Source organism: Leptidea sinapis, chromosome Z (genome assembly GCF_905404315.1).
Source record: "Leptidea sinapis chromosome Z, ilLepSina1.1, whole genome shotgun sequence".
NCBI classification, from domain to species: Eukaryota; Metazoa; Arthropoda; class Insecta; order Lepidoptera; family Pieridae; genus Leptidea; species Leptidea sinapis.
Genome location: NC_066312.1, coordinates 12,738,568 through 12,763,336, shown reverse-complemented (window position 1 = coordinate 12,763,336; position 24,769 = coordinate 12,738,568). Strand labels below are relative to the sequence as shown.

At 33.5% G+C, this 24,769-nt stretch overlaps 2 protein-coding genes across 4 annotated transcripts in view; one reads left to right on the top strand and one right to left on the bottom strand.

Moving 5' to 3' along the window:
- Positions 1-2,774, top strand: part of LOC126979050 (SPARC-related modular calcium-binding protein 1) — a 37,108-nt gene extending 34,334 nt beyond the window's left edge. For both annotated transcript variants that reach the window (XM_050828231.1, XM_050828230.1), the window contains one exon: positions 2,082-2,774. In XM_050828231.1, the coding sequence (XP_050684188.1) occupies positions 2,082-2,161 (80 nt within the window). In that variant the 3' untranslated portion in view covers positions 2,162-2,774. The remainder of the gene's footprint in view (positions 1-2,081) is intronic.
- LOC126979026 (uncharacterized) lies at positions 2,238-15,160 on the bottom strand. 2 transcript variants are annotated; one of them, XM_050828179.1, is made up of 9 exons: positions 14,783-15,160; positions 11,478-11,660; positions 9,528-9,644; positions 8,706-8,825; positions 7,442-8,625; positions 6,170-7,325; positions 5,478-5,599; positions 4,890-5,274; positions 2,238-3,065 (listed from the first exon to the last, which is right to left on the bottom strand). In XM_050828179.1, the coding sequence occupies exons 1-9, from the start codon at positions 14,934-14,936 to the stop codon at positions 2,857-2,859; spliced, it is 3,630 nt and encodes a 1,209-aa protein (XP_050684136.1). In that variant the 5' UTR covers positions 14,937-15,160; the 3' UTR covers positions 2,238-2,856. The 2 variants fall into 2 exon arrangements, with proteins under 2 accessions (XP_050684136.1, XP_050684137.1); XM_050828180.1 differs by lacking the exon at positions 11,478-11,660.
- Between the last annotated feature and the right edge of the window lie 9,609 nt (positions 15,161-24,769).

Genomic DNA, 24,769 nt, shown 5'->3' with positions numbered 1-24,769 from the left:
CACTAGCTACGGCACCCTCAGACCGAAACACAGTAATGCTTACACAATACTGCTTCACGCCAGAAATAGGCGCCGTTGTGGTACCCATAATCTAGCCGGCATCCTGTGCAAAGGAGCCTCCCACTGGTACACAGATTGCATTTACTTGAATTTATTGACCTTACATCGAACCGGATTTTGTTTCTCATTTATGGCCTTACAATATGTAAAATGTTAACTATATCTCTGACAACACTCAATATATTGATAATTCTGAAGTTATCCAAATGTCAAACTGCCTTGAAAATAAACGCAGGAAACGTGATACGCCCGAATAAACCAAACATAAGAAAAATATTGGGTGTAAATACTTGCCAATTCTGTGGCCACCTGGAGGGCAAAGCCAAATTGGCTTCGAAGAAGCTAGGCGTCATTCATAGATCACGGCAATACTTCAAGCCGGCCCACATTATATCACTCTGAGTATTGCTGTCATCTCTGGTCTGGCGCACCCCCGTATCAGCTCGATCCATTTGACCGCGTGCAACGCAGAGCAGCTCGAATTGTTGGGGACCCAGTGCTCTGTGAACGGCTGGATCACTTGGCGTTGCGTAGAGACGTCGCTTCATTGTGTCTTCCACCGCATTTATCACGGGGAGTTTTCCGAAGAGCTGTTTAACCTGATTCCTGCCGCCGAATTCGTACGACACGCCACAAGTTAGGATATCATCCCCACCATCTGGATGTGTGGCGGTCCTCCACTGTGCGGTTTTCAAAGAGCTTTCTTCCACGTACTACAAAGCTGTGGAATGAACTTCCTTGTGCGGTGTTTCCGTGTATCGTCCCGGACATGGGTACCTTCAAAAAAAGCGCGTACACCTTACTTAAAGGCCGGCAACGCTCCCGTGATTCCTCTGGTGTTGCTAGAGAATGTTGGCGGTGGTGATCACTTACCATCAGGTGACCCGTACGCTCGTTTGTCTTCTTAATCCATATTAAAATGTCTATTTCTAAACATTTGGCGTAAGTATTCATGTTTTATTCTCAGGTATAACTTAATACCAAGTTTTTTTGTAAGTCCGCTATTGTTTTAGAATACTATAGCTAAATGGTTAGAGACCCTGATTACTGAGCTAGAGGTTCCCGAGTTCGAATTCCAGTAGGTAGAAATATTTATTTGTTTGCAGTTCATATGCCTTAAATTAGAAGGATTAAAAAAAGGATTTAAACAGTGAATGTGAATCAATTGGTATTCTTAACGTTACTTACAAAGAGAGAACAAACGAGCTCACCTGATGTTATCACCGCCGTCCTGAATGTGGGCTTGCAATACCAGAGAATTCACAGAATCGTAACGGATATTTAGTACGGCGAAATTCTTTGGAGATACCTATGTCGTATCGTCTTGGAAACACCGCCCAAGCAAGATCATTCCATAGCTTGATTGTACGTGGCGTAGTAGACGAAAGCCAGACAACCAGATGGTGAGAATGATATCCTAATTTGTGGCGGCAGGAATCAAGTCAAACAACTCTTCGGTATACTCCCCGTTATAAATGCGGTAGAAACACACAATGAAGCGATGTACTGTTATTGTTACATACTATTTAAAAAGAATAAAATACATATGATTTGTGGTCAAATTTTTGGGTATCGTAAAATCGTTTACATCCGATTCTCAGTCGTATCGAATATTAATTAAATTAATGAATATTAAATTTAGAGGAGTATGGCAACTGACATAGTGACATATAAATTTTATAGATATATAGATTTTTAAAATAATTCTAATTTAGTTTTGAAACATATATAGTAGTCCAAAATGTTAATAATTGTTATTTATCGGTTTACCGGACGACTAGATTCTTCATAAATAAATGTAATAAATTTTGTACAATGCTTGTTGTCAAGTTTGTGAATCTCCCCAATTATCAGTAAAACACTCCTTTATTACTGTTGAAAAAAAAATAGCAATTAATTTTAATTAAGTTTAATGCAACGGTTCTGGCTCAAAGTTGTACTATTAATTGCAACGCTTCTATTATTTAATTAAATTGAGATAATAAATTGTTTATTTAATAATATTTTGTTACTATTTTCAGCGGAAGCTCCTAAACTATCTTCAAACTCAAGAAGAAAAGGCCCCAACCCCCTCGAATCAATACTCAAGGCAGACGACTGACGAACCATATATTATAATTTATTTATGCATGTGCCTTTCAAACATGTGCTGTTATAGGTTAAATAATACTAAAATAGAACAAAAAATGGCCTTTATTACGATGTAATATACACAATAATGAGATTAATCTAAGATATTGTTCTATGAAGGTTGGATTGTTCGACTGATCATAAAAAGTATTGAGTAAGTTGGAAGAATAATTTATTATAGTTAATTGTAGGCTTTTACTAGTCTCATTATATGTATTGTTTAATTATCTATGTGTAAACTATTATACTCGTGGTGTATTCTCCTAATAAATGTTCGCGTTTGAGTATTTTTGTGAAATATTTTATCACGATTTCAAGTGGCTAAAACAGTAATACTGTGAGCTAATACATTTCAAATCGCTACAATATTATATATAGACAAGCGTTACACTTAATTGATATTTCATTATACAATTATGATAATATATCAAATATTATAAAAGAAATACAATTTAGAAACATCTCTTCATCTATTTTTACCATAGAAGATACGAAAATTATTTATAGAGAAAACGTTAAAATGTAAGCACTATGTGATATTTTTAATACTATATGTCTAAATAAATAATTTAACAAACAACAAACAGGGATTTTTTTACCAAACATGCCTTACAATAACAATTAAATAACCAATAATAATTAAATACATGATTGTAACTTATTATTTCACTTGAGCACGCCAAGCTTTCCTGAGCCTGAGACAGTATTTTTGTATTCATCAACAGTTTCCGAGAGAATCTTTTGGAAAATGCTTTCAAATAACTGATTTTTCACGATAACCTCATCCTTGTGTAAAGAAGTCCAATCTGGCTCACAGCGTCGCCATTCCGCAAATAATATATCATCTATATGGTCTGATCGTCTTGTGCCAACACCTGTAAAATATTAGGCAGAGAATTAAATTGAACATAATTTATAACTGTTACTTCTATAATAATAATTCTTTAATTGCATAATGTGTGTATACAAGTAAACAAAAAAATCCTATACGAATCAAACACATTAGCCAAAAAGGGCATGCAAATTACATTAGCTCCACATCATTATAATATAATAATAAAATTCCAACATCTTTATATATATATTTCTTGTGTGCGTGTGTATGTCACTGAACTCCTCCTAGACGGCTGGACCGATTTTGATGATATTTTTGTGTGTTCCAGTGAATTTGAGATTGGTGTGTGTCTTCAGGTGGATTCGAGAATGGTTTAGATTCATAATTAAACTACCTCCTAAACGGCTGGACCGATTTTGATGATTTTTTTGTTTGTTTCAGTGAATTTGAGATTGGTTTAGATCCTCAATTCCGTTCATATAATATAATTCTCCTGCTCATGTGTATGTTAGTGAACTCCTCCTAACGGCTGGACCGATTTTTCAAATTTAAAACGTGTGTACAGGACGTCTGTTGGGTCCACTAGTATACACATAATTTTTCATTGTAACATTATATTAGCATCTACACAAGATATACATGTCATATAAATATGTAGTCAAAGTTAAACACAAGATTATAAAAAAGGAAACCACAAATTTAAAAAGGCAGATACAACATAGAAACTGTAATTAATTAGACATTGATATTTGAGTTGTAAAAGGACCGATATTCAACATTTTAATAGCTTCGGGAAGTTTATTAAATATTTGAATACACATGGCATGAAATTTTTTAGTAAACAAAGTAGTCCTGGGTGCTTTTATGTAAACAAGTCTATTTGGATGTCGTTGTTCGCGGCCATACATTTCCTTGGCAGCGGTGAAAAGATATTTGTCTCTTTACAAAAATACTTACTAATTTCGTAAATGTATAGGCACGAACCTACCCCACCATTCGCCCGGATAAATTTTTTTGTGCAATAAATGCTTTTTTGATGTTTATGCGATTACCCCTAACTAACTAGTAACTATAAGACCGTATCTCAAGATAGATAACAACATAAGCGTGGTAAGCTGACAGTGTGGTACCGAGATCTATATTGAAAATATTAGGTTCCCGAGTGTTAGACGTGGATTGTCTAGGAAAATTGTAACGTTTCACGTTTTTGTGACAACTTAATAATATTCACTCAAAACTACGCTCGAGCAGAGATGAGTGGGTTTGAATATGAGTTACGTGGTTAATCCGGCACTTATTTTATGTATTTAGCGAGAATTTAAATTTATACTCACATCTTACGAACCTTCAAATCTAGCAGGAGTTGTGTTTATATTTATTCAATTGTAACATTAATTTAATTATTATGGTTTTAAGGATTACCAAAATAAAATATTTAAATATTTGATAATAACATTAAAAACATATTCGGAATTCATAATAGTATATATTATAATAATTAATATAAATATTAATAACTAAAAAATTTAAGTTGTAAACTGATTGCAATAAAATAACACTAAATGAGTGGCAACATTGCCACAATACATGAGGAAAACCATATTCATTTAGGCTCAGCAAAGTTTGACAGTTAACCTCTATTTTGAGCAATCCACGCACACTAACACAAAGTGACATACAAATCGCGAGTTTAAGACATAGCTTGTCACGCCCACTAAAGTAATGAACCTGGCCTGTCTTCATCAGCTGTCTAGCAGCAAGACTCTCTATCTAGACGTATAAATTAACTAAGCTTTATGTATACCAGTTTTAAAATAGAAACGGATTCATTAAGATTACTAAATCAAATACATAAACAACTTACCAGTTACAACAGTCGGTGCCACACCTTTCAGTACCTCGCTAAGTTCCGAAACAGTCTTCTCGGGAAACTTATCATGATCAACTTGAAGTGTTGCCAGTGACTGACAAAACCAATTTGTAATGCCCTTCTCGTCATCTCTACATTCCACACATTCTAAGCAAAAATCTTTAACAAACAATTCAAATGGATCGGATTCGTCAAAGAGATCATCATCTATATTTTCGACACACCTACGTATCTTCGCTTCAGTTGTACAGTCAACATGGTATTTTCTATTTTCCTTTGGATTGCGTATTTCTACCGGTGGAATGTAGGGCGGTGGTGGTTTATCCGGTATTTCGCGAACAGCTAATAATTGACACTGCTGTTGTTCTAGAGCTTTTATCTAAAAATATATATAATCAAAATAAAATCTATAAAGCTTAAGTAGCCGTAATAATATAGTTAACTAGTATTTATTATTTATTTTGTACAATTTTTGGGACTACTATATTGGTATTTATATATTATTAATTGTAAAGTAGCAATAAACTGATTACAGTTAATAATAATATTAATTAAATAGTCCGTTAGGAGCAGAATACTTACTTCTCTTTCTATCTCGAGTTGCTGTCTACGCAATTCTTCTGCCTCGCTTTCAACAGTTGGTGACGTATAAGAACATATGTTATTTGAATATAATATTTGGTTGGTAGCATTACTGGTTGCAACTGAAAAAAAATAAAGGTATTAAAACTATTTTGAGGTTTCTGTTGCTATGCGATAAAGAATACTTGATCGATTTTTCGCGTTGAACCTAACTCGATATTTACACCAAGCAAAATATCTCATTGTTTGAGGTAAGGACACCTCACATGCCTCGTGTAGTGGCATGTGATAGCTATTAACCCACCAAATGCTGAACGAGTGAAAGCGTGTACAGGCGAATCACGCGTCAAGTTATTTAATGAAATAATACATAAAACATTCTATTTAGTTTCTATTAATGTTCAAGATCTCAGATTGGAATGATTTAATATACTTACTACCATGAGTATCTACTTCTCAAAGCTCTCTCTTTAAACAAAGCGAGCAAGAGACTCAAGAATACAACTAAAAGCAGTAACTGGCCACTGCCGATAAAAATATAAACATTAATAGGTTTAGTAAGTACCGTATCTTACGTAGTTATGTGGCAAAGCGATAAGATATCCTCTCGGCTCTCATAACATAACATGAATTTTCTCTTAAAAATAATCTTACAAATACTTATTCCTTTAGCTAGTTATCTCATCAATTACCTGGTAAGGATGATGTTGTCGACTGTTGGTGAGGCCATAATTGTGGTGATGGATCTACAACGTCTGCTGCTCCTGGTGGGACAGGCAGTGGGCCGGCAACATTAGCACTAACTTCATCATGTAATTTTCTCTCAAGACATTTAGGCAACTCATGCAACCAAGCGCAGTCTGGACATTCAGAATGAGGTTTACTAGTCTCTAAGACTTCCTGAACTCTATTTGAAGAGTCTTTTTTGTTTTCCATAGCATCTGTTCGGACATCACGACTGTCGATTTCAACAATGCCAATAGCTTCAAAAGATTGGTCTTCAGATTTATCATCATCTTTAAGAACTTTGTAATACTCATCAAGCTCGTCAACGAGACTCCTTGCCGTTGATGGACTGCTTGAACATTCTGCCTCACTATTTGTAATCTGATCCATGAACTTCTTAATAACATCACTTTCTTTAACTATAGCTTGTCTATCATTTGTTTTTGTGACTATGCTTTTAATGGCTTCTTCATTCACTTCATATTGTCTCTCACTACTGAAAATTTCTGGCAGAGATAGATTGCGAAATAAAATATTAAGGTAACCACCATCAACAACAACAAAGTTTTCATCTGTACTTGTTGAATGATCTACAGATGCTACAATATTATCAACAGTTTGCACAGACTTTTCAATTATATTTAAATTTTCAATTAAAACTTTAGGGAAACACACTGGAGTAGTTGATTTCGGTCGGGATGTAGTGCTTTCTTCACAACCGCTACTGGATAGCTCAAAACATTTCAAAGGTATATTTCTATCCGTTGATGTGCTTCTCTTTAGTTTCTTCTTATCAAAAGTAATTTGTTTAACATCAACGTGACTTTTCAGTTTTAATTCTATGTTCCTTTTTGTTTTCATTAGAGCTAACTTACGCTTCTCTGAAAGAGTAAGTAGAGCTTTGCGCATACGCTGCATCTCCCCACATTCATACTGTAGTTTAAGTAATGCACCACGTTGTTTCTTTTTTAACGTTGGAATATCTATATTATCTTGTTTTTTTCTATTTTCCAACCAAAGTATATGTGATTTAGTGAAATCCTTTAAAGCTTCTTCGCGCATTTTTAACACAAACAGCAGATTTTTGGCTCGCCGTTGCTCATCACGTATGAGCAAATTGAGCTAAAAATTAGAAAAAGAAAACAATTATTTGAATTCATTTTACAAGACAAAAAAGAAGTAACAACTGCATTAATCGATTGACTTAAACTGTTTACACTATTAACATAAACACTTACCAGACAAAGACTCTTCGAAGCCATTGTTTCCCTGCTATCAATATCATTATCTAATTTTGAAGAAAAGTTATTGATTCTTACTTTCTTCAAATCATACACGTTATTGACTAGCTCATCTAAACTACTTTGTGTTAATCTTTTTTCTGCTAGAGAACAACTTTCTAAATACTGCAATGACTCAAAAAAAGTGTCTATAAAATGTAATTCACGTTGAAATTGCTCATCAATAATATTATCATTAGGTACCAAATTGTATTCAAGATTTATTGCACCTATTATGAAAGACGGCTTGATTAACTTTCGTTTAGGAATCACTTTAGGATTTGTTAAGTGATTTAACCGGTTTTTAGCATTGGATCCAGTACATCGTTCACCATTTTCGTAATTTTCGTTAGCATTTCTCTCTTTTAACTCTTTTCTGTAAACTGATATTACACTCATAGGATGTACTACTGGCTTATGTCTTACTTCCAGATTTAATTGATTTTCAACAACATGAAAGTCTATTTTCTGTTTCGTTGTATATGTTAGAGTTGCTCTGCTAATAATGTATGATGAAGTATTTCTATAGCAAGTATCACTAACTTTATTTTCACTTTTCAAGTTAGTATCACTAAATGCTGGGACTTTGAGATTAGGCATTGATTGACTACAAAATGTGACTATGTTTTCTTTGGATTTCTCCACCTTATGCTTTACTAATGTAACATTTGGTACCTCAAGACTTCCAAAAGTATCCTTTTTATCTTCCATTGTTTGACTTAGCATCAGATTACTTTTTACGTTTAAATTATTATCAGATTGCGTACATTTGTCTGACTTTGGCTGTAAATCTGTACCTACATTCATATCAGTAAAACAAGTTAAATTTTGTACATCTGTACTCTGATTAACAGTTTCATTGGCTACATTATTTAAATTGGAAATTACAATAGGGGAACTAATTGGGTCGTTTTGTCTTTCTGCGCCTTCACCCACCTCTAAAGGAACATATACAACAGGTAAAGGGAAGTGACATTCATTTATTTCCTTTAATATCTTTTGTTCTACTGTTGATTTGTGAGGACGCACTTTTGTTATATGCTTAGGAGATGCATTAGTTTTTTTATCTTCTGTTATTTTATTATTTTCAATTTTTTTTGATAGACTCTCTCTAGTAACATTTTTTGTATTTCTCACCACTTCTGCAATAAAAAATTTAAGCAATTACATTTCCAATATAAGATATACGTCAAAATAAACAGGACTGAAAACACTGCAATACCTCTTGCTTTCAAATTTTGTTCCAAATCTGGTTTTGACTGCTTGGTTCTCAAATTAGTCATACTAACCTCCTTCTTGCATGGAGAATTACTTTTTATACTTTTTTTAACTTCTCTTGCATCTGAAATAGAATATATTTTGTACTATTAATTATAAAAACATAGTATTACTTAAGAATGACGAAATCACAATCATGAATATTTAATCATCATTTAAGTTATTCCAGTTTCTTGTAGCATTCTTTTTTTTTTGTAAAAAGCAAAAAATGTTTTAACATAACATCAACAGGGATTAAAAATTCAAATATATATTATACATGGTGGAGTAACGACAGAGAATATTACTTCATTAGTTGATAAAGTAGCTATAATTACACCTGTCAACTTTGGACAAAATTTCTCAATAACTCATACACGACAATGCGCGTGCAGGTACAATGATGCTTTTCGCATATTGATGGGATTCCCTAAATACTGCAGTGCCTCGGGGATGTTTGCTGAATCGAGGGTGCCTGATTTCTATGCTGTGATGAGAAAAAGAGTTTCTTCCTTCTGGGATGTACTCCGCAAATCTCAGAGGAACATTCTCCAAACGCTTTATGACAGGATGCCTAGCAATATTTTTTCATATGGGCTAATCAATCATCAAAACAAAAATAGGATATAAAAGAAGGTGCCTTAACCAAGACTCCTGGGACGAGCTTTTTAAACCTTTCCAGATTTACAGAAGTACTATGTACATTTTACATCTATCTTTATTTATATGTATTAGAATATCATTGTATCTATTTGATTCTATCATTATTACTTATCGTAATACAAACCTCTTGCAGAAGGCAATAATCTTGATGTGGTCCTGTGTGAGTATAGCTTCTTTTCTTTAAAATCAGTTTCAACAGCTCTGCTTGTAAGTTTTGAGTGTGAACTTCGTATTTGTTGAGCTAAAAATATTGCAATTCATTTTGTTCTAGTATTATAATTTTTAAATGATATAAATTAAATACTTTGTACATTCGTAACTTAAAAATATAGTATATTTATTGGTTGGTAATAGTAATTAGAATATATATATATTTTTAGCAGGCAATAAGTGGTCCATGTGTCATGCTTGTTAAGAAGCACTGCATGTGGTGAACTGGTAGATCCTGTCATGTAATGTAATGAACATTGTTACTATATACATTTCTTAAAAATTACTTCACACATTGTAAGAATGTTCACATACATAATTTACGTTTATTTATTCATTTTGTGAAGGTTGATGCACTTTCTACAGTGATACCTCATGTGTCTAATGATTTATTACCTTTTTTTGTTATCTCATACAAGGCAAAACATTCACATATTTATAATGCATCTACTTTGGAGAGATAGTATAAAATGTTTTGTGAAATGCTGAAACGGTAAATGCTGATTTAAAGTGCCAAATCTTGTTATAAATGAGTTAGAAAGTATATGCATAAAGAATGTGAATAAGGAATGCTATCTTAGTCTACTATTATAGAATATCACGAGCTATGTCAACATGACGTCTACTGTGGGCCAATTTAGTGTAATAGGGATGCATGACTAAACTTGCTACTCCAACACTACACATAAGTCTATTCTTATAGACTATCCACCGAGTATAATGGGCACATTCGTCTCTTTTAATTTTGACATTTATTAAAGATTTAAACATCCTATTTTGAATTAAAATATTAGTTTCAATGAGTTAGTGGAGTTTAATTAGTAACATAAACTGCAAATTACTAGTTCTGGTGTAATCTTGGAGTAAAAGTATTGTTAACTCTAGACAATAATTGGTACTTTGCCACTCACTATACTTCAACAGCAAGTTCAACAAAACAACACCATAACCTCTGTGCTTATACTAGAAATTCACAACAACAGTGAAGGATGCATTTAAAAATGAATGCAGTACAGGTGACATAAAATAAGTTTGATTAGACTACGTAATATAAGGGGTATTATAATTGGCCACTGTCATAGGACAATGTTTATAGAAACAGGTATCTATTTCTCATAGAAGTGACACAGAGGATGCATGGAGGCGGAAGAAGTCCCACAGCACATGCTTACAGATTGCACCAGTATGATAGAGAGGCCAAAAATCCTCTAATCTCCAGCACCACTTCCTGATGCCTGCAGCAGTCTCTGAAATTGCTGCTAGCTCTCACGGGCGGAGTAAGAAGATAAGTAAACACACATAATCAACCAATGGCCTAAACTAAGCCTGTCAATTATAAGTTTGCAAATGGGAAACAAGAAATAATAACATATCATTATTACTTTCAATATTCTATTTTTATTAATATACTTTGTCACATAATTAACTATTATAAGTAACTTACAAAAAGATATTATTACACCAAAATGATCCATTTAAAAATCATGAGGACTCCTTTATATAAAGTATATGGTTATTTATGTGTGAACCCCGAGAAAGAATTAAGTTTCAGATTAATTTATGAAAGTTTGTAATTTTTTGGCTGTGGTATTTTCAATCTTATTATATACACTACTTACTACTTTACTATTGTTAAGCATGACATACTAGAGTATGTTATGCTTAAGAATATAATCACAATTATCCCACACTTGTTGCTATAAAAACACTCTAACATCATAAATTCTTGAAGTGATGCAAAGTTAGGGTCCATATAACAACTTATTAACAGGTTGTATACATGTTTTACTTCCACTATCATAAGAAAAGCAACATCTTTGTGTACTACATAAAATACAAGAAAAATTAAATTCAACAAGCATACAAAATTTAGGATGTAGTTCTGTTTCTCCTTCTTCATCTATGGTGACTATTTTCCTTTTAGAAAAACTTGGTGTTGACATTTTAGGAATAAAAGACTTGAGTGATCTAGTAGTATTAAGTTGCGGTTCTTGAATAGCTATCAACCGACGCAGCCTTGGTTCACTGAAACTACTTTCCGACCACACTGTAATAAACATAGCTTTTGGTAAAAACATTGTATCAATTGACAAGATTTTTAGGATCGGGAGCTTTTAGAGAGGCAGGGGAGGTCCTTTCTATCTCCTCCATCCCTACCAACTTGAGGAGACATTCATTTTCTGAGTTTTGTTTATATTATGTTTTATATTATAACCTCAAAATTTACATCAAAAAACAGATAACCTTTAGATTTTGCCACAAGATTTGATTTATTTGTTTTAGTAATTATTTAATTGCAGTATATTTATTATCCTTAAAATCACCAAGATTGTGTTATTACAAATAATAGTGTACCTAGCCTGCAGCGGCATTAGATCATAAAGATTTGATTAACTTAATAGCATCATAAAGATTTGATTAACTTAATAGCTTAAGTTTGGTATATTATCTTTCACCTAGATTTTGTTATAAATTACTGTGAAAAAGGAAATTACTGTGGGGGACAATATTGCTCGAGGCCATCTCCATATTTTCTAAGCAATTGTGACCTAGGTGGTGCAGCAAGAGCAACAACAATGACTCTTGGGCGACTGTAACTAACCCAATTACCCAACACAGGAATAGTGGGCTCACATATGTATATGGCAGATGGCACCAAAGTCAAGAATAACAAGATAACAATGTAACGGTAAAGGTTCACTAGATAGTGTAGAAACTTCTAAAAGATAAACATATAGCCCATCAAAAATCCATTATGGAGTTGAAGATATACCTACTTAATATTACTTCTGTGGCCTATGGTTTGATCTTTGTGTGTTATGAATTAATGTATCTCCGATTTCCAAATTCAGTTTCATGTATGTTTACTCAATACTTTATAAGATCGGCAACACTCTTGTGATTCTACTGATGTTACAAGAGAGTATGGGCTTCATTAATCACTTATCATCAGAAGATGTGTACATTCATTTGTACTCCTGTTCCAAAAAAAGAAGATTACCTCAAAAGATGAAACTCACATTGTGTACAGTCCTCAAATTGTACACAGGAATCAGCTGAGAGTCAGTAGCAATGTTGTTGAAGTGTATAAAAATTAATAAGTATAATTCTAGGACCAATAGGGAGCAGAGACGACCAATGAGGCTGTAGGATTGTCCTAAAACACTTATATCATTGAATTACTCAAAGTAGCATTAATGAAACCATTCCAAGTACCAGAAACATTACATGGATAGAATATCATTCACATCACAAATAATAACAGTATTCAAGATTGGCAAACCAATTCACAATTTCAAGACCAATCAGCCTTCTTTCTACTGTTTCCAAATTATTTGAAACAATCATTCAAAAATACTCTTATTCACTCTCATCAAAAGAGCAGTAATTCCTGTACATCAATTTGGATTCAGAAAGGATCCTGCCACAATTGAGTGAATTCACTCAGTCTGTATCACCATTAAGTCAACATATTTTGAAAGAAAAGAATATTGCTCAGTGGCATTACTTGATGTATAACAAGCCTTTGACAGAGTGTGACATATAGGATTGCTGTTTAAAATTAAGTAATGTTTACCACAACTGTATGTTAGTCTACTGCACTCATGTTTGTTGGAAATAATCTATCAAGTCAGGGAAGGAGACTGCACATCTTTTCTCAATGATACACAAGCTGATATACTTGAACCTGTGGTACGTACACACTTTGGTTACAACAGACATGCCCCAGAGACCAGGAACTATTATAAAAGTATTGAATATGTTGCCACACAGTATTCTTGACTTGCCCATGTGTAAGTTTAACCAAATATAAAACATTGCAAATGCAATTACAAAATGGAATATTATTGTAGTGATACAAAATATTTGGTCAGACTAATGATGATCTGCTCATCTTCATTTTGTATTTGTAATGTTTACTTAAGGTATTTTTCTTTTTAAAAACAAGTATGAAGTGGAGACTCTCTTTCCTTAAAATTGCCTTAAATTCTACTAGCAAAAAAAAAATACAGGATTACAGCAAGTGCTTTTAGAACACTTCCCACCAGTTATGCCCGCTGAGTTTGTTGCATCCATTCTTCTCAGGCCTGAGGCATTCATTTTGGAATGGGTGGTTGTTTTTTTTGGCTTTCAATAAGTGATTACATATCCTATTATGAATAAAAATATTTGAATTTGAATTTGATCGTCCACTCCCACATCCAGAATAATGTTTAATATCCTGGAATTTACTTAAGTCAAAGATTGACATGGAAGACACAGATCCAAACAAAGCATGATCCATACTCAACATCAAATACATTATGGTTTCTTCTGGTTGTTGTGTAGAACTCGAAATTGCCAATTGACAATAAGTTTTCATTTATATATCTGTTCTGAAACCCGTATGGACCCTTGGGTTCCAGCTATGGGGAACTGCTTGTGCATCAAACATAAAAATCATACTAAGAGCTGAAGACTCGCTTCTTAAACAAATAGACAATACATGGGGTAGTTAATAATCTCCTTTGGATCCAAACTGTAAGGGATGAAAAGTATAAAACACAATTATGTTATGTATCCAAAGAAATGAGCAATGCAACTCACTGTCACTAGTTATGTGAAATGTCTGAAATAGAGTAACTTATTGGATACTTGGTACACTGCATAAATATGATAAAGTAAATAGATAATACAAGTCATACCATATGGTACCATTAACACATAGTGGACTGATTAAAATTTACTAGAAAGAAAAGAAATACTGTAAATTATAATTGTATTCATATTCTAACTCAACCATACCTATTTAGTTTTTAATTTAAAATGATTGAGAATACTACCTATTTCTTCCGGATAAATGTTTTGTGTGTCAATGGATACTAAATCATAGCCCACAAATGTGTTGCTGGCTTTTGTTATATGATAAAACACAAGAAAGTATTAAAATAATATAAGATAGAAGGGCATGGGAATGGTGATTATGTAAAATCATATGGACCATATTACGGTCACTTTCTGTTCTCATATTCTTCATATAAATGGACAAATACAGTATATACCTATTATATTTATAAGTACCTATTATGTTAATCCAATAGTTAGTACCAATTTTCGAAACAAATAAAGCTACTGTGTAAATAATAAAAAGTATAACTAAAAAAGATTTAAAAATGTATAAACACTTACATTTTGAATCATAAGGGAAATCCGGTATACGGGTGTACTTAACAACTGTAGTTCTATGTATATCACCAATGTGTTCGGGTTTCTTAAGTTCAACAAAAGCATTACACAGCTTATTATATTCTTTGTCTGACTCGACCGACATCGATTTATTCATTATAATTTCACTTGTTAATTTCTTAAAGTTTTCTGTCTTGATGATTATTTTTTTAAGTCAATAATCATTATAAAATTACGTCGACTGCAACGCAACTTTAATTTTTATTGCTATGTCCATCTTGGATAATGCACATTTTACGTGATAACAACATAGGTATGCATTATTTAAATAAACAGAAATTTAAAATTTGTACATTATTTTCTTTGACTCCTATAATTCTATTGACAATTGACATTTCGATGCAGAGAATATATTAAAATATTTGTACTCTAACGACTAGCTATCTTTTTTTATTTTGATAAAGTATTCTGGCAACTCTAACCTCCGCACTGCACTTAAACGGATATAAACGCAAATTCCAAAAGTTATCGGTGTCTGTACCTTTCTAAGTACTTCTCTTTGCTAAGTGTAAAGTACAAATAGCCTACGCCGCACGTTTAACATGTGTATGTCAATGCTATGTAGAAACACCATGCAATACTTCGTAATAGTATTATGTGGCCGGAACCGCTTAAAATATTTCTTATTAGCCTTCCTCTATTAATAATCATCCATTACTTCAAAGAAAATTTGGCTTTGTCTTTGCAATGACCACGCAGTTGCCCATCACTCGAGATTAAGAGATGCAGTATTCCAATACTAGACGATAACGCGGAAGTAATACGACAAATGGAATTTTCTTACTTTTATTGCGCAAATCAACCTTCTGGGGGTGGGGGTTGGACAAGGTTTATTTTACCACATTCACAGCTACTATTGACCCACCACCAGGCGTATCTCATTCCCCGTGTAGCTATCGAAATGGTTAGTACGCTCGGCAGCCACGCCAGCGTGACTATTCAATGCGAGCAGTGATGCACGTGCGAGCTTTGTTATCGTCACCTACCTCACCGATCCGAATGATGTATTAATAGAGCAACTTAAAAAAGCATAGAATATAGGTCATTGCGATCCAAAATTTATATTTTTAAATCTTCCTAAACACGCTGAAACAATCTAATTTAAGGTCATTATCATAATCATGAAATTGCTATTAAGGACAGTAATGACTGGACTTACCTTAACTGAGTAGGTTCAATGGTTGTATTTCTTTTTTCGTTATTAGACCAAGAGTGGACCGCAAAAAAGTTGTTTGTTATTGTAAACATAATACATAAGAGGACATGTGCAAATCTAGCCCGCATCAAGGTTCTATTCAAGCTCATATGCTACCTACCCACCTATTTAAATAGTTCCTAACATATGAAGGAAAAATGAACTAGATTGACTGTGTCATGGTTTTGAAACTGGCAAACCTAACGTTGCGGGTGACTACGAGCTGTAAACCACTTATTTTATTCAAATCCTTACATAACTTCCTTTGAAATAACATATGATTTAATAAAAACATATACTTGCTCACACTTACCAGGAGCAAGAATCATTTATTGAAAACGGGGAAACTCTGCTTGCAGTCATTTTTTAATTGGCAACCATGGTTTATCGTAACATGTGTGAATGTAAGTTTGTTTGCTACGCTATCACGCCTAAGCCGCTGAACTTATTTTTAAGAAATTTAATGCAAAGATAGACTAGAACTTGAGAAAGGACAAAGGTTACCTTTTATCGCGAAAAAAGGCTTGCAGGGGTTGGAATAAGAGATGAAAGTTTGTATGGAAGTTCGTCTCTATCGAAGATGACACCATGACACTTTGTATTGAGGCACTTGATAAGAAATACATTAATATGTACTCTAGTGTTTTTAAATGTTGACCCGCATGGGGATGAAAGTTCGAATGGAAATTCATACAATGTCACACTTTAGCACCTAACTCCAAATTCAGTTTTGTTTATATTTAGTACAAAATATAGAACAATAGTATTAAATGTAATATTCAATTTTGTAAAAAGATTAAAAAAACAGATGACTATGAATTACACCTATATCTATTTAGGTAGTTCCTACCATTTGAAGGAAAAATGAACTAGGTTGACTATGTCGTGGTTTTTCAACTAGCAGCCCTAACGTTGTAGCTGTCTAAGAGCTGGCAACAACTTCTATTTTCAATTCCTTACATAATTTCCTTTAAAATTACGTAAAATTTAGTTCAGTTGAGGCTTTCTAATTTTATAATCTTTCGGAAATTGTTGTGCCACGTGGAACTAATATCGTTGAAATCTTAAATTTGCGCGGCGGCCATCTTGGGCTTCAAAAATGTTGCCAAATTCGTTCTCTGCACCCTCGAGAACCTCGGATACGATATCCATATTGTTAAAATCATAAATTTGCGCAGCGGCCATCTTGTATGATGATTTGGAATGTGTGGTCGTTTTTGACTTTCAATAAATGATGTCACATCCAATTTTTAATAAAAATATTTGAATTTAATATTGTGCGAATTCAACATTGTGAAATTCAACTTTTTACGACTTCAACATTTTGGGATTCAATATTTTGCAAATTCAACATTGTGGTCCATAAGGAAAAAAATTACTGAAGTTTACCCCACTATCGAAATAGTCCTGATAATTATTATATATCTGCTGAAAGGAGTCTTTCGAGGCTAAAAATTATTAAAAAATATTTGATGAATTCGATGATACAAGATCGGCTTTCAGCCCTTGCGAATAGCAATTTCAGATTTTAGATTTTTAAAAGCCTTAAACATCAATTTAATAATTAATTACATCTATATTTGTTAATTTTGCAAGTGTGAAGTATTTTAAAAGTCAATTTTTAAAGTTATACTTCTTTTGGCGCGATGGAGAAATATGACGAGAGTGAATTATTACGATGCGCGCGCACACTGACATCTGAATTCTACATCTTGAAGTTAGTTCTAGGTGGCATGAAAATCGATAACTATGTTCAAGTTGTATATTCTAGTATTTTTATATTTAGAACACGTGTTTCGTAACAGTCCAATTAAACAGTGTGAATAAATAGATATTATTTTGGTGTTTTTATTAAATCAATTTCATATACGACGGTGATAGTATTTACTAATAATTAATAAGTATATCTATATATATTGAATATTAGTGATAAAACTGATTTGAATAAATTGTTTTTAGTACATTTATAGATTTGAGGTTAATTGTCGGTATGTATAATTTATTTACATCGTTAATTAAAAATTATTACAATAATGTAATATAATATAATAATAGATAATAATATCTAAAAAATATTTTTTTTTTCGTTTTGTTTTATTTCTGGTATATTAACAAATTTTATGTATAAATAAAAAATAACATTAATTTTCTACATTTGTTTATATTAAACCTTAAATGCTGAGTGTTTATACTATCTTTGATCTTAACTATTTGTTAAAATTTGTTTTTTTTCCATACGCCAAAAAAGTATAACTTCTAACGCGTGTACATAAGTACACACACTCTTTTTTTTATTCGTATAACTTAAGCATCTCTCCTGAAACATGACAACTACCTAAAACAAACAACCAAACCTACTTTCATATCACATACTCTTCACGAAAGACAAAGGGCCTCGCAAAGACCTGCCGCCCGGAGCCTCGCAATGGGTAAGGCCGCCTCTGTCTTTCTAGAGAAATTTTAAGAAACCATCTAACAGAGTATAGTTTTCGCTAATGCTAAGGAATCATATAGTATTAAAGGCATAACTACATTTAAAATTAGGTATAAACAAACGAACAAAAATATTTTTATATTGTTGGTAAATTGCATAACACTTGAAATATGTGATTTTTTCTTACAGCTCGTTTGGAAGGCAGATTTCCTTAGAGATAAACGAGCAAGGAACTCTAAGGTTGCTCTTTTCAAAACAGAATGGTGTTACAGATTCTTATTCTCAATTTAATTTTACGAGTAAGACAGCCTTACACTAGTAAGTCAAAAAAATGTAAATTAATAAGTAAAAAAATTGTTCTAGTTATTGAGTACATACTTAAAGTACAATACAGTAGATGCATCAATCCATACATACCATGAATAATATACAGGCATTATGCGAGCATTTTATTAGTTATTATATAAAATAAATATAATAATTTTAATTTAAAAAAAAAAAAAGAAATAAAAAAAATCGCGGTGAGAGGAACATCCAGCCACCACAAGAAGCACCCGTACACGAGCATGAGGCTTTGGCCAGCCATCGCCTCTCTCGACCATATTTTAGGGAAGGGAATGATCCACCCCAGGTCTCCGCCACAAGCAGTCGCATTAAGTGAGCATGACGATGCCAGTCACGAGAACCCTACGAAATAACAAAAGATAATGTTCAACTACATAATATTATAGCGATACTCACTAAAATGCCTTTACTTACAATTTGACCATTTTGCTTAAATTTATGAAGCTTAAGCCTTTTAGGCTTTTTTATCCATTTGAATTATTTATCTATTATTACATTTATCACTCTGAGACAGACACGTAACACCTCAGCAGCTCAGTCCCAAGGGTTATTTATAAACAGATATTCTGATATTTTATAGTACCCTTTTGTATACAACTTTTTCTTGAGAACTGATTTATATTCGTTTAAAGGTAAGTTCTGTACGTCAACTGGAACATTGTTGTTAAAACGTATACAAAACCTCTAAATAATTTGTGACTTTATGAAGTCGACTTACTTATCCCTATTTCTAGTATTTACATTATGAGTGTCCCTGTTTTCATAAACAAATTTATATTTTTTTATAAGTATAAACAAGTTTTTATATATCTATTGCGATGTCATAGTCAAAATATTTATTTCTTTAAATATATTTCTTAATGAATACTCTTTTTCCTAATTTTTGAGATGCTGTATACTAAAATGGAAAAAAGCACCATTGAAATATATTAACACGTGACAAAATCGGTGATACCTTTAGTGATAGTATAAGAACGACTAGAGGAACAGCTCAGGGTTCGCTTCTTGGTCCCACCGAATACTTTTAATGTAGGAACGTGAATGAAATGTGTATATTATTCAAGGAAGGATCCGTATATCAATATGCAGATGACACATGTCTCACTGCAGCAAACAAGGATTACCAAGTGGCCAAACAAATACGAGTAATGCAAGCTAATTATGATACTTTATGTAAATGGGCACATGAAGTAGGGTTAGTTATAAATACTAATAAAACAAAAGCAATGCACATACAAACTACGCAAAACAAATCGTATCATAAAGCTTCTATAGTGGCTCATACTCACATCTGCCTACATGACTAAATACGAAATGGTTAGTGAACATAATGTATATCGGGCTCAAAATCGATTATCGCTTTAACTAACCTATTGGAACCTCATTGCTATTCTAAGTAAATTGTTTATTCTTAAATACAAACTTCCTTAAAGGAGGCTCAGATTAATTTACTTGGCACTGGCAGATTCGATAATTGACTTCGGTTTAGGAAGTTATGGTAGAACTTTTAAAACCTATATCAATCGCATAAGTATTGTACAACGAAAAACATTTAAAACAAATGTACCCAAAAAATTTAAATTAAAATACAGTAAGCATTATGGTGAATTATTTAAATATTGTAAAATACTGCCAGTGCAGGCTAAAGCAAGATTAACAATCCTTAAGGAAGAATATCTTAACATGAAGGGATTTAAAAGGTTGCGCCAATTTGCGTAAATTGGCTAACTATAATAGATTTGAGTTGCCAAAGACCAATAACATATATGGTAAAGGAAAATGGAACTATATATTGCCCAAAATCGTTAATGACTTGCCACATTCTATTAGAGATACCAGTCAACATGGTTTGGCAGGCAATTCCTACAAGCAGAATAATTTTACCTGCACTTTCGCAATATTTCCTTGCCACTGATGAACAGTGTTCTACTGAAGAAATAGTGAGCGGATCATCCTGCCACCACAAGCAGCGCCCGTTCACGAGCATGACGCATGAGCCAGCCATCGCCTCCCTCAACCATATCTTAGGAAAGGGGACGACCTGTCCCATGTCACCACCACAAGCAGTTACATTTAAGCGAGCATGACGAATGATGTTATCAGAACTCAACCAAACAACAAAAAAAGAATCTTAATCATGATATCATGCAATACTCACCAAACACCTCTACTTATAATTTGGTAATTCTGATTATAATTGTAATTAATATTATATATTATAATTAATATCATTTATTATTAATAATATGATACTTTAACTAATAATATTAATTTTAATAATTATATGTCATTTATTTCAGGTATTTATAACCCATTACAGTAAATTGAATAAAATAGAATATGATGTACTTAAAAATAAAATTGTATACTTCACAGTACTTAATAATTAAATAACTTAAAACTAAAATTGCCCCAAAGGGGGGTTCGTACAGAAAGTAATGTACTGATAATACTATTTCCGGTTAATGTCACGATGCACCGAAAGCCAGTAATGGAGTATAGGATTCTCTGGATGCTCAGAGCATACACTGAGAATTTCGTTTTCCGATTCGCGAATGCGAGACCAAAAAGCAGCAACTCGTGATCTTATCACTGCGAAATAATCGGGGACTCTGGCGGCGATAAACATGCCCGACGTACTGCAATATTTGGGCAGTCTCATCAGAATAGAGTATGCATTATTATACTGCACTCTGATGCTGCTTCGTGCAGTTTTAGTGCAGTTGACCCAAAGCTGACACGTGTAGAAGCATTGAGAATATGCTCTAAACAGTGTCAGCTTCGCCTCAGGACTGCACCGTGAGAACCGGCGTGCGAGAATATTGCATCGGACAGCCAGAGCCCTCCGCCCGCGTTCTATATCTTCGCTATCATACAAATTCTCAGTTAGGATATGCCCCAAGTACCTGAATCGGTCCACTCTATCTATGGATACACCGTCTAAAAAGACCATCTGAATTCTCTCTAGACCTTTCTTAGCCGGAAACACCATCATTTGTGTTTTTTTACATTATACTTGAGGCCATGCTGCCCTGCATATTTTTCACAGATAGCCAGCAGTTTTCTGAGGCCTCTGATTGAGGGACTTAGAAGCACCATATCGTCAGCGTAGCTGAAGTTATTCACGCACGTTTTCCCTATGTGACAGCCAACTCCGGCATTCCTAAGTTCCACAATCAGATCATTGACATAAAGGCTAAAGAGGTTCGGAGAGGTTAGCCCTCCTTGACGCAAGCCGCACTCTAATCTAAAGTCATTAGAGATGGCGTCGCCCCATTTTACATAATTTGTTTGGTTTTCATACCAGTATCTCAACAGATCTACAGTCTTTTGCGGTACATTCAACCAGGTTTTTGCCATAGTAATTGGTAGTTTACCAGATCAAAAGCTCGGCTAAGATCTAAGAAGCATGCGTGTACAGCGGTGATTGTAATATAACTGTCGATTTGAGAGCAAATATAGCAGAATCCGTTGAGAGACCGGGACGAAAACCAAACTGCGCATCATCAATCTTTAAATTACGGTTTACATCCTAACTAACTGTAATCAAAAGCTCAAACCTTTAGGGTAATCAAATCAAAATCACTTTATTCATGTAGGTCAAGGAAATGGCTTTTCTTTTTATATTCACCACCTTTGAGGGTTGAGCTGAACGTAGTGTTTAAATTCTCTTTGGGTTGAGCTAAGAAGAAGAAGTGACAATGCCTTTCTTTTCAATCAACATTTACAGATTCCTCTAGTACACTAGTCATGGCCGACTATTTCTGTATCAACAATAATAGTAGGCCATGGTACAGTATATGCAATCAATCCACACACGAATAAACAAATAAATAAGGGTAATTTGCGACCTGACTGAGCTCAACTTCTTCTACTTAAAGTTGTACTTCTACGTCTGACACTAACCGAAGTAGTAGTACTTCGGTTAGTATCAATATTCTAAGACTTCGGTATGTTTTCGTAACTAATGCCACACACGACTGGTATCACAGACAATTTGTGTACAAAATAACACGATGATTGGTTGAGTAGTTAAATGATAGTGCAACAAAGAAGTAAAGAAACTCATTATAATAATATTTCTTTCGATACAACATTTCTAATAAAAAAGGTTTCTAACAACAAAAGCCTTTGCTTAAATCCATTTATTTCATGAAGAAGTAAACCTGACAGCTGTTGTAACATGACAGTTTGATGTTGACGAATGACGATTTTTTTTGGCGGGAACGAGTGAACGAAGGAAGGCGCGCTTATACAAAAAAAAATTGTTTAAATTATTGTTCATAGTGCATATATTTTTCATACTTGTAAATTGTTTATCCTGGTTTATAAATATTCGATTTTTGTATATATAAATTGTTAAGTGCGCTTCCCCATCGCCATGGGGAAGCGTACAGGTAAAAGGCCGAAGAACGGCCAGAGCGACGCAGAACCAGCAGACGAACTTCCCCTATCCGAATCCTCGGTATCTGACGCGGAGGTGACTGAACGTCTCATTGTAAGAAGAAAGGATAAAGAGAAGTATACCCCTTATAGAGCGACAAATTATTATAGGTTATACGACGAAAATTCAAATAAGAAGGAATTTATTGTATTTCTCAATCGCAAGCAGGGTGAAGTCAAAATATCAGACAAGGACAGGTTGGGTCTGTCAAATGGAATCAGGAGGCATTGCGTATCGGGTGTGTTGCACCTGAGGTCCGTTAATGCTTTTAAAGTTGGTGTTACCTTTGACCTGCCTAACAATGCGAATGTATTTTTAAAAAATGAAAAGTTACTTAGCGAGTTGGAGATGGTTGCCTCAATTCCGGCTTCTGAAACGGAGGTCACTGGAGTTCTTACTTCTGTTCCCACTGATTACTCCAACAAAAAAATTCATCAATTAATTGCATCGAGTAAAAAAGTTATTGCTGTGAGAAGGTTCATGCGGCGAGTAAAGGACCCACAGGGTGTTGTCTCCTTTGTTCCAACGCAAACTGTTGCAGTCACATTTGCATCAACGTTGTTACCTGAGTATGTAACACTTGATCACTGGAGGCATGAGGTTAATGTATATGTACCCCCTATTAAACAGTGTCTACGCTGTATGAAATTTGGCCATATTGCTAAATTTTGTAGAAACAATGAAGTTTGTTCCATATGTTCTGACAATCACAATTTTAAAATGTGTCCAAAAACTTTAACAAAATGTGCCAACTGTGGTGGAGATCACATAGCTATCTCATCTACCTGTCCTCTGAAAAAACAAAAAATTGAAGAAAACAAAGTGAAGTCCCGTAGTGTTAGATACTCAGATCTCTTCAATGAATCTGCTTTCCCTCAATTAAACTCAAAGTATATTGACACACACCTGAGCAATCTTATAAAATCTGACAAATTTATGAACCTCTTGGTTGAAGCAGTTTTACAAATTTGTACAAATAAAGATAAGTTAACTATAAATTCAAATAGTATTAAGGAAATTCTGAATAACACTTTTAGAAAAAAGACACCTAGTTAATTGTTATTATGGATACATTGAATATAGTGCAGTGGAACGCTCAAAGTATTATTAGTAATAGGCTTATTTTTACAAGGTTTTTATATGAAAATCATATCCATATTGCTATAATTTCGGAAACTTGGTTAAAACCACATCAGTATTTTTTAATAAAAGGCTATAACACAATAAGGAATGATTGTGGTAATAAACACAATGGTGTAGCAATTTTTATTCATAATAATATCACATTTTCTAACATAAATACATATTATGATAGTGCTCTACAAAATGTTTGCATTAAAATTAAAATTAATAACATAGAACTGAGTATTGTGAGTTTTTACAGTCCTTCCAATTCAAATCCTCCATTTAATAAAAACAATTTAAACAGTTTAATTAAGTCCATTCCAGAGCCAATGATATTTGCAGGTGATTTCAATGCTCATCACATGTTGTGGGGATGTGTTGATACAT

Bases quoted from the DNA above. Each gene is read 5' to 3' on its own strand.
- LOC126979026 (XM_050828179.1), bottom strand. From the start codon at position 14,936: ATGAATAAATCGATGTCGGTCGAGTCAGACAAAGAATATAATAAGCTG. The intron at 8,826-9,527 runs GTTTGTATTACG...ATTCTATTTCAG, and splicing joins ATTATTGCCTTCTGCAAGAG to ATGCAAGAGAAGTTAAAAAA. The intron at 5,275-5,477 runs GTAAGTATTCTG...ATATATTTTTAG, and splicing joins AACTCGAGATAGAAAGAGAA to ATAAAAGCTCTAGAACAACA.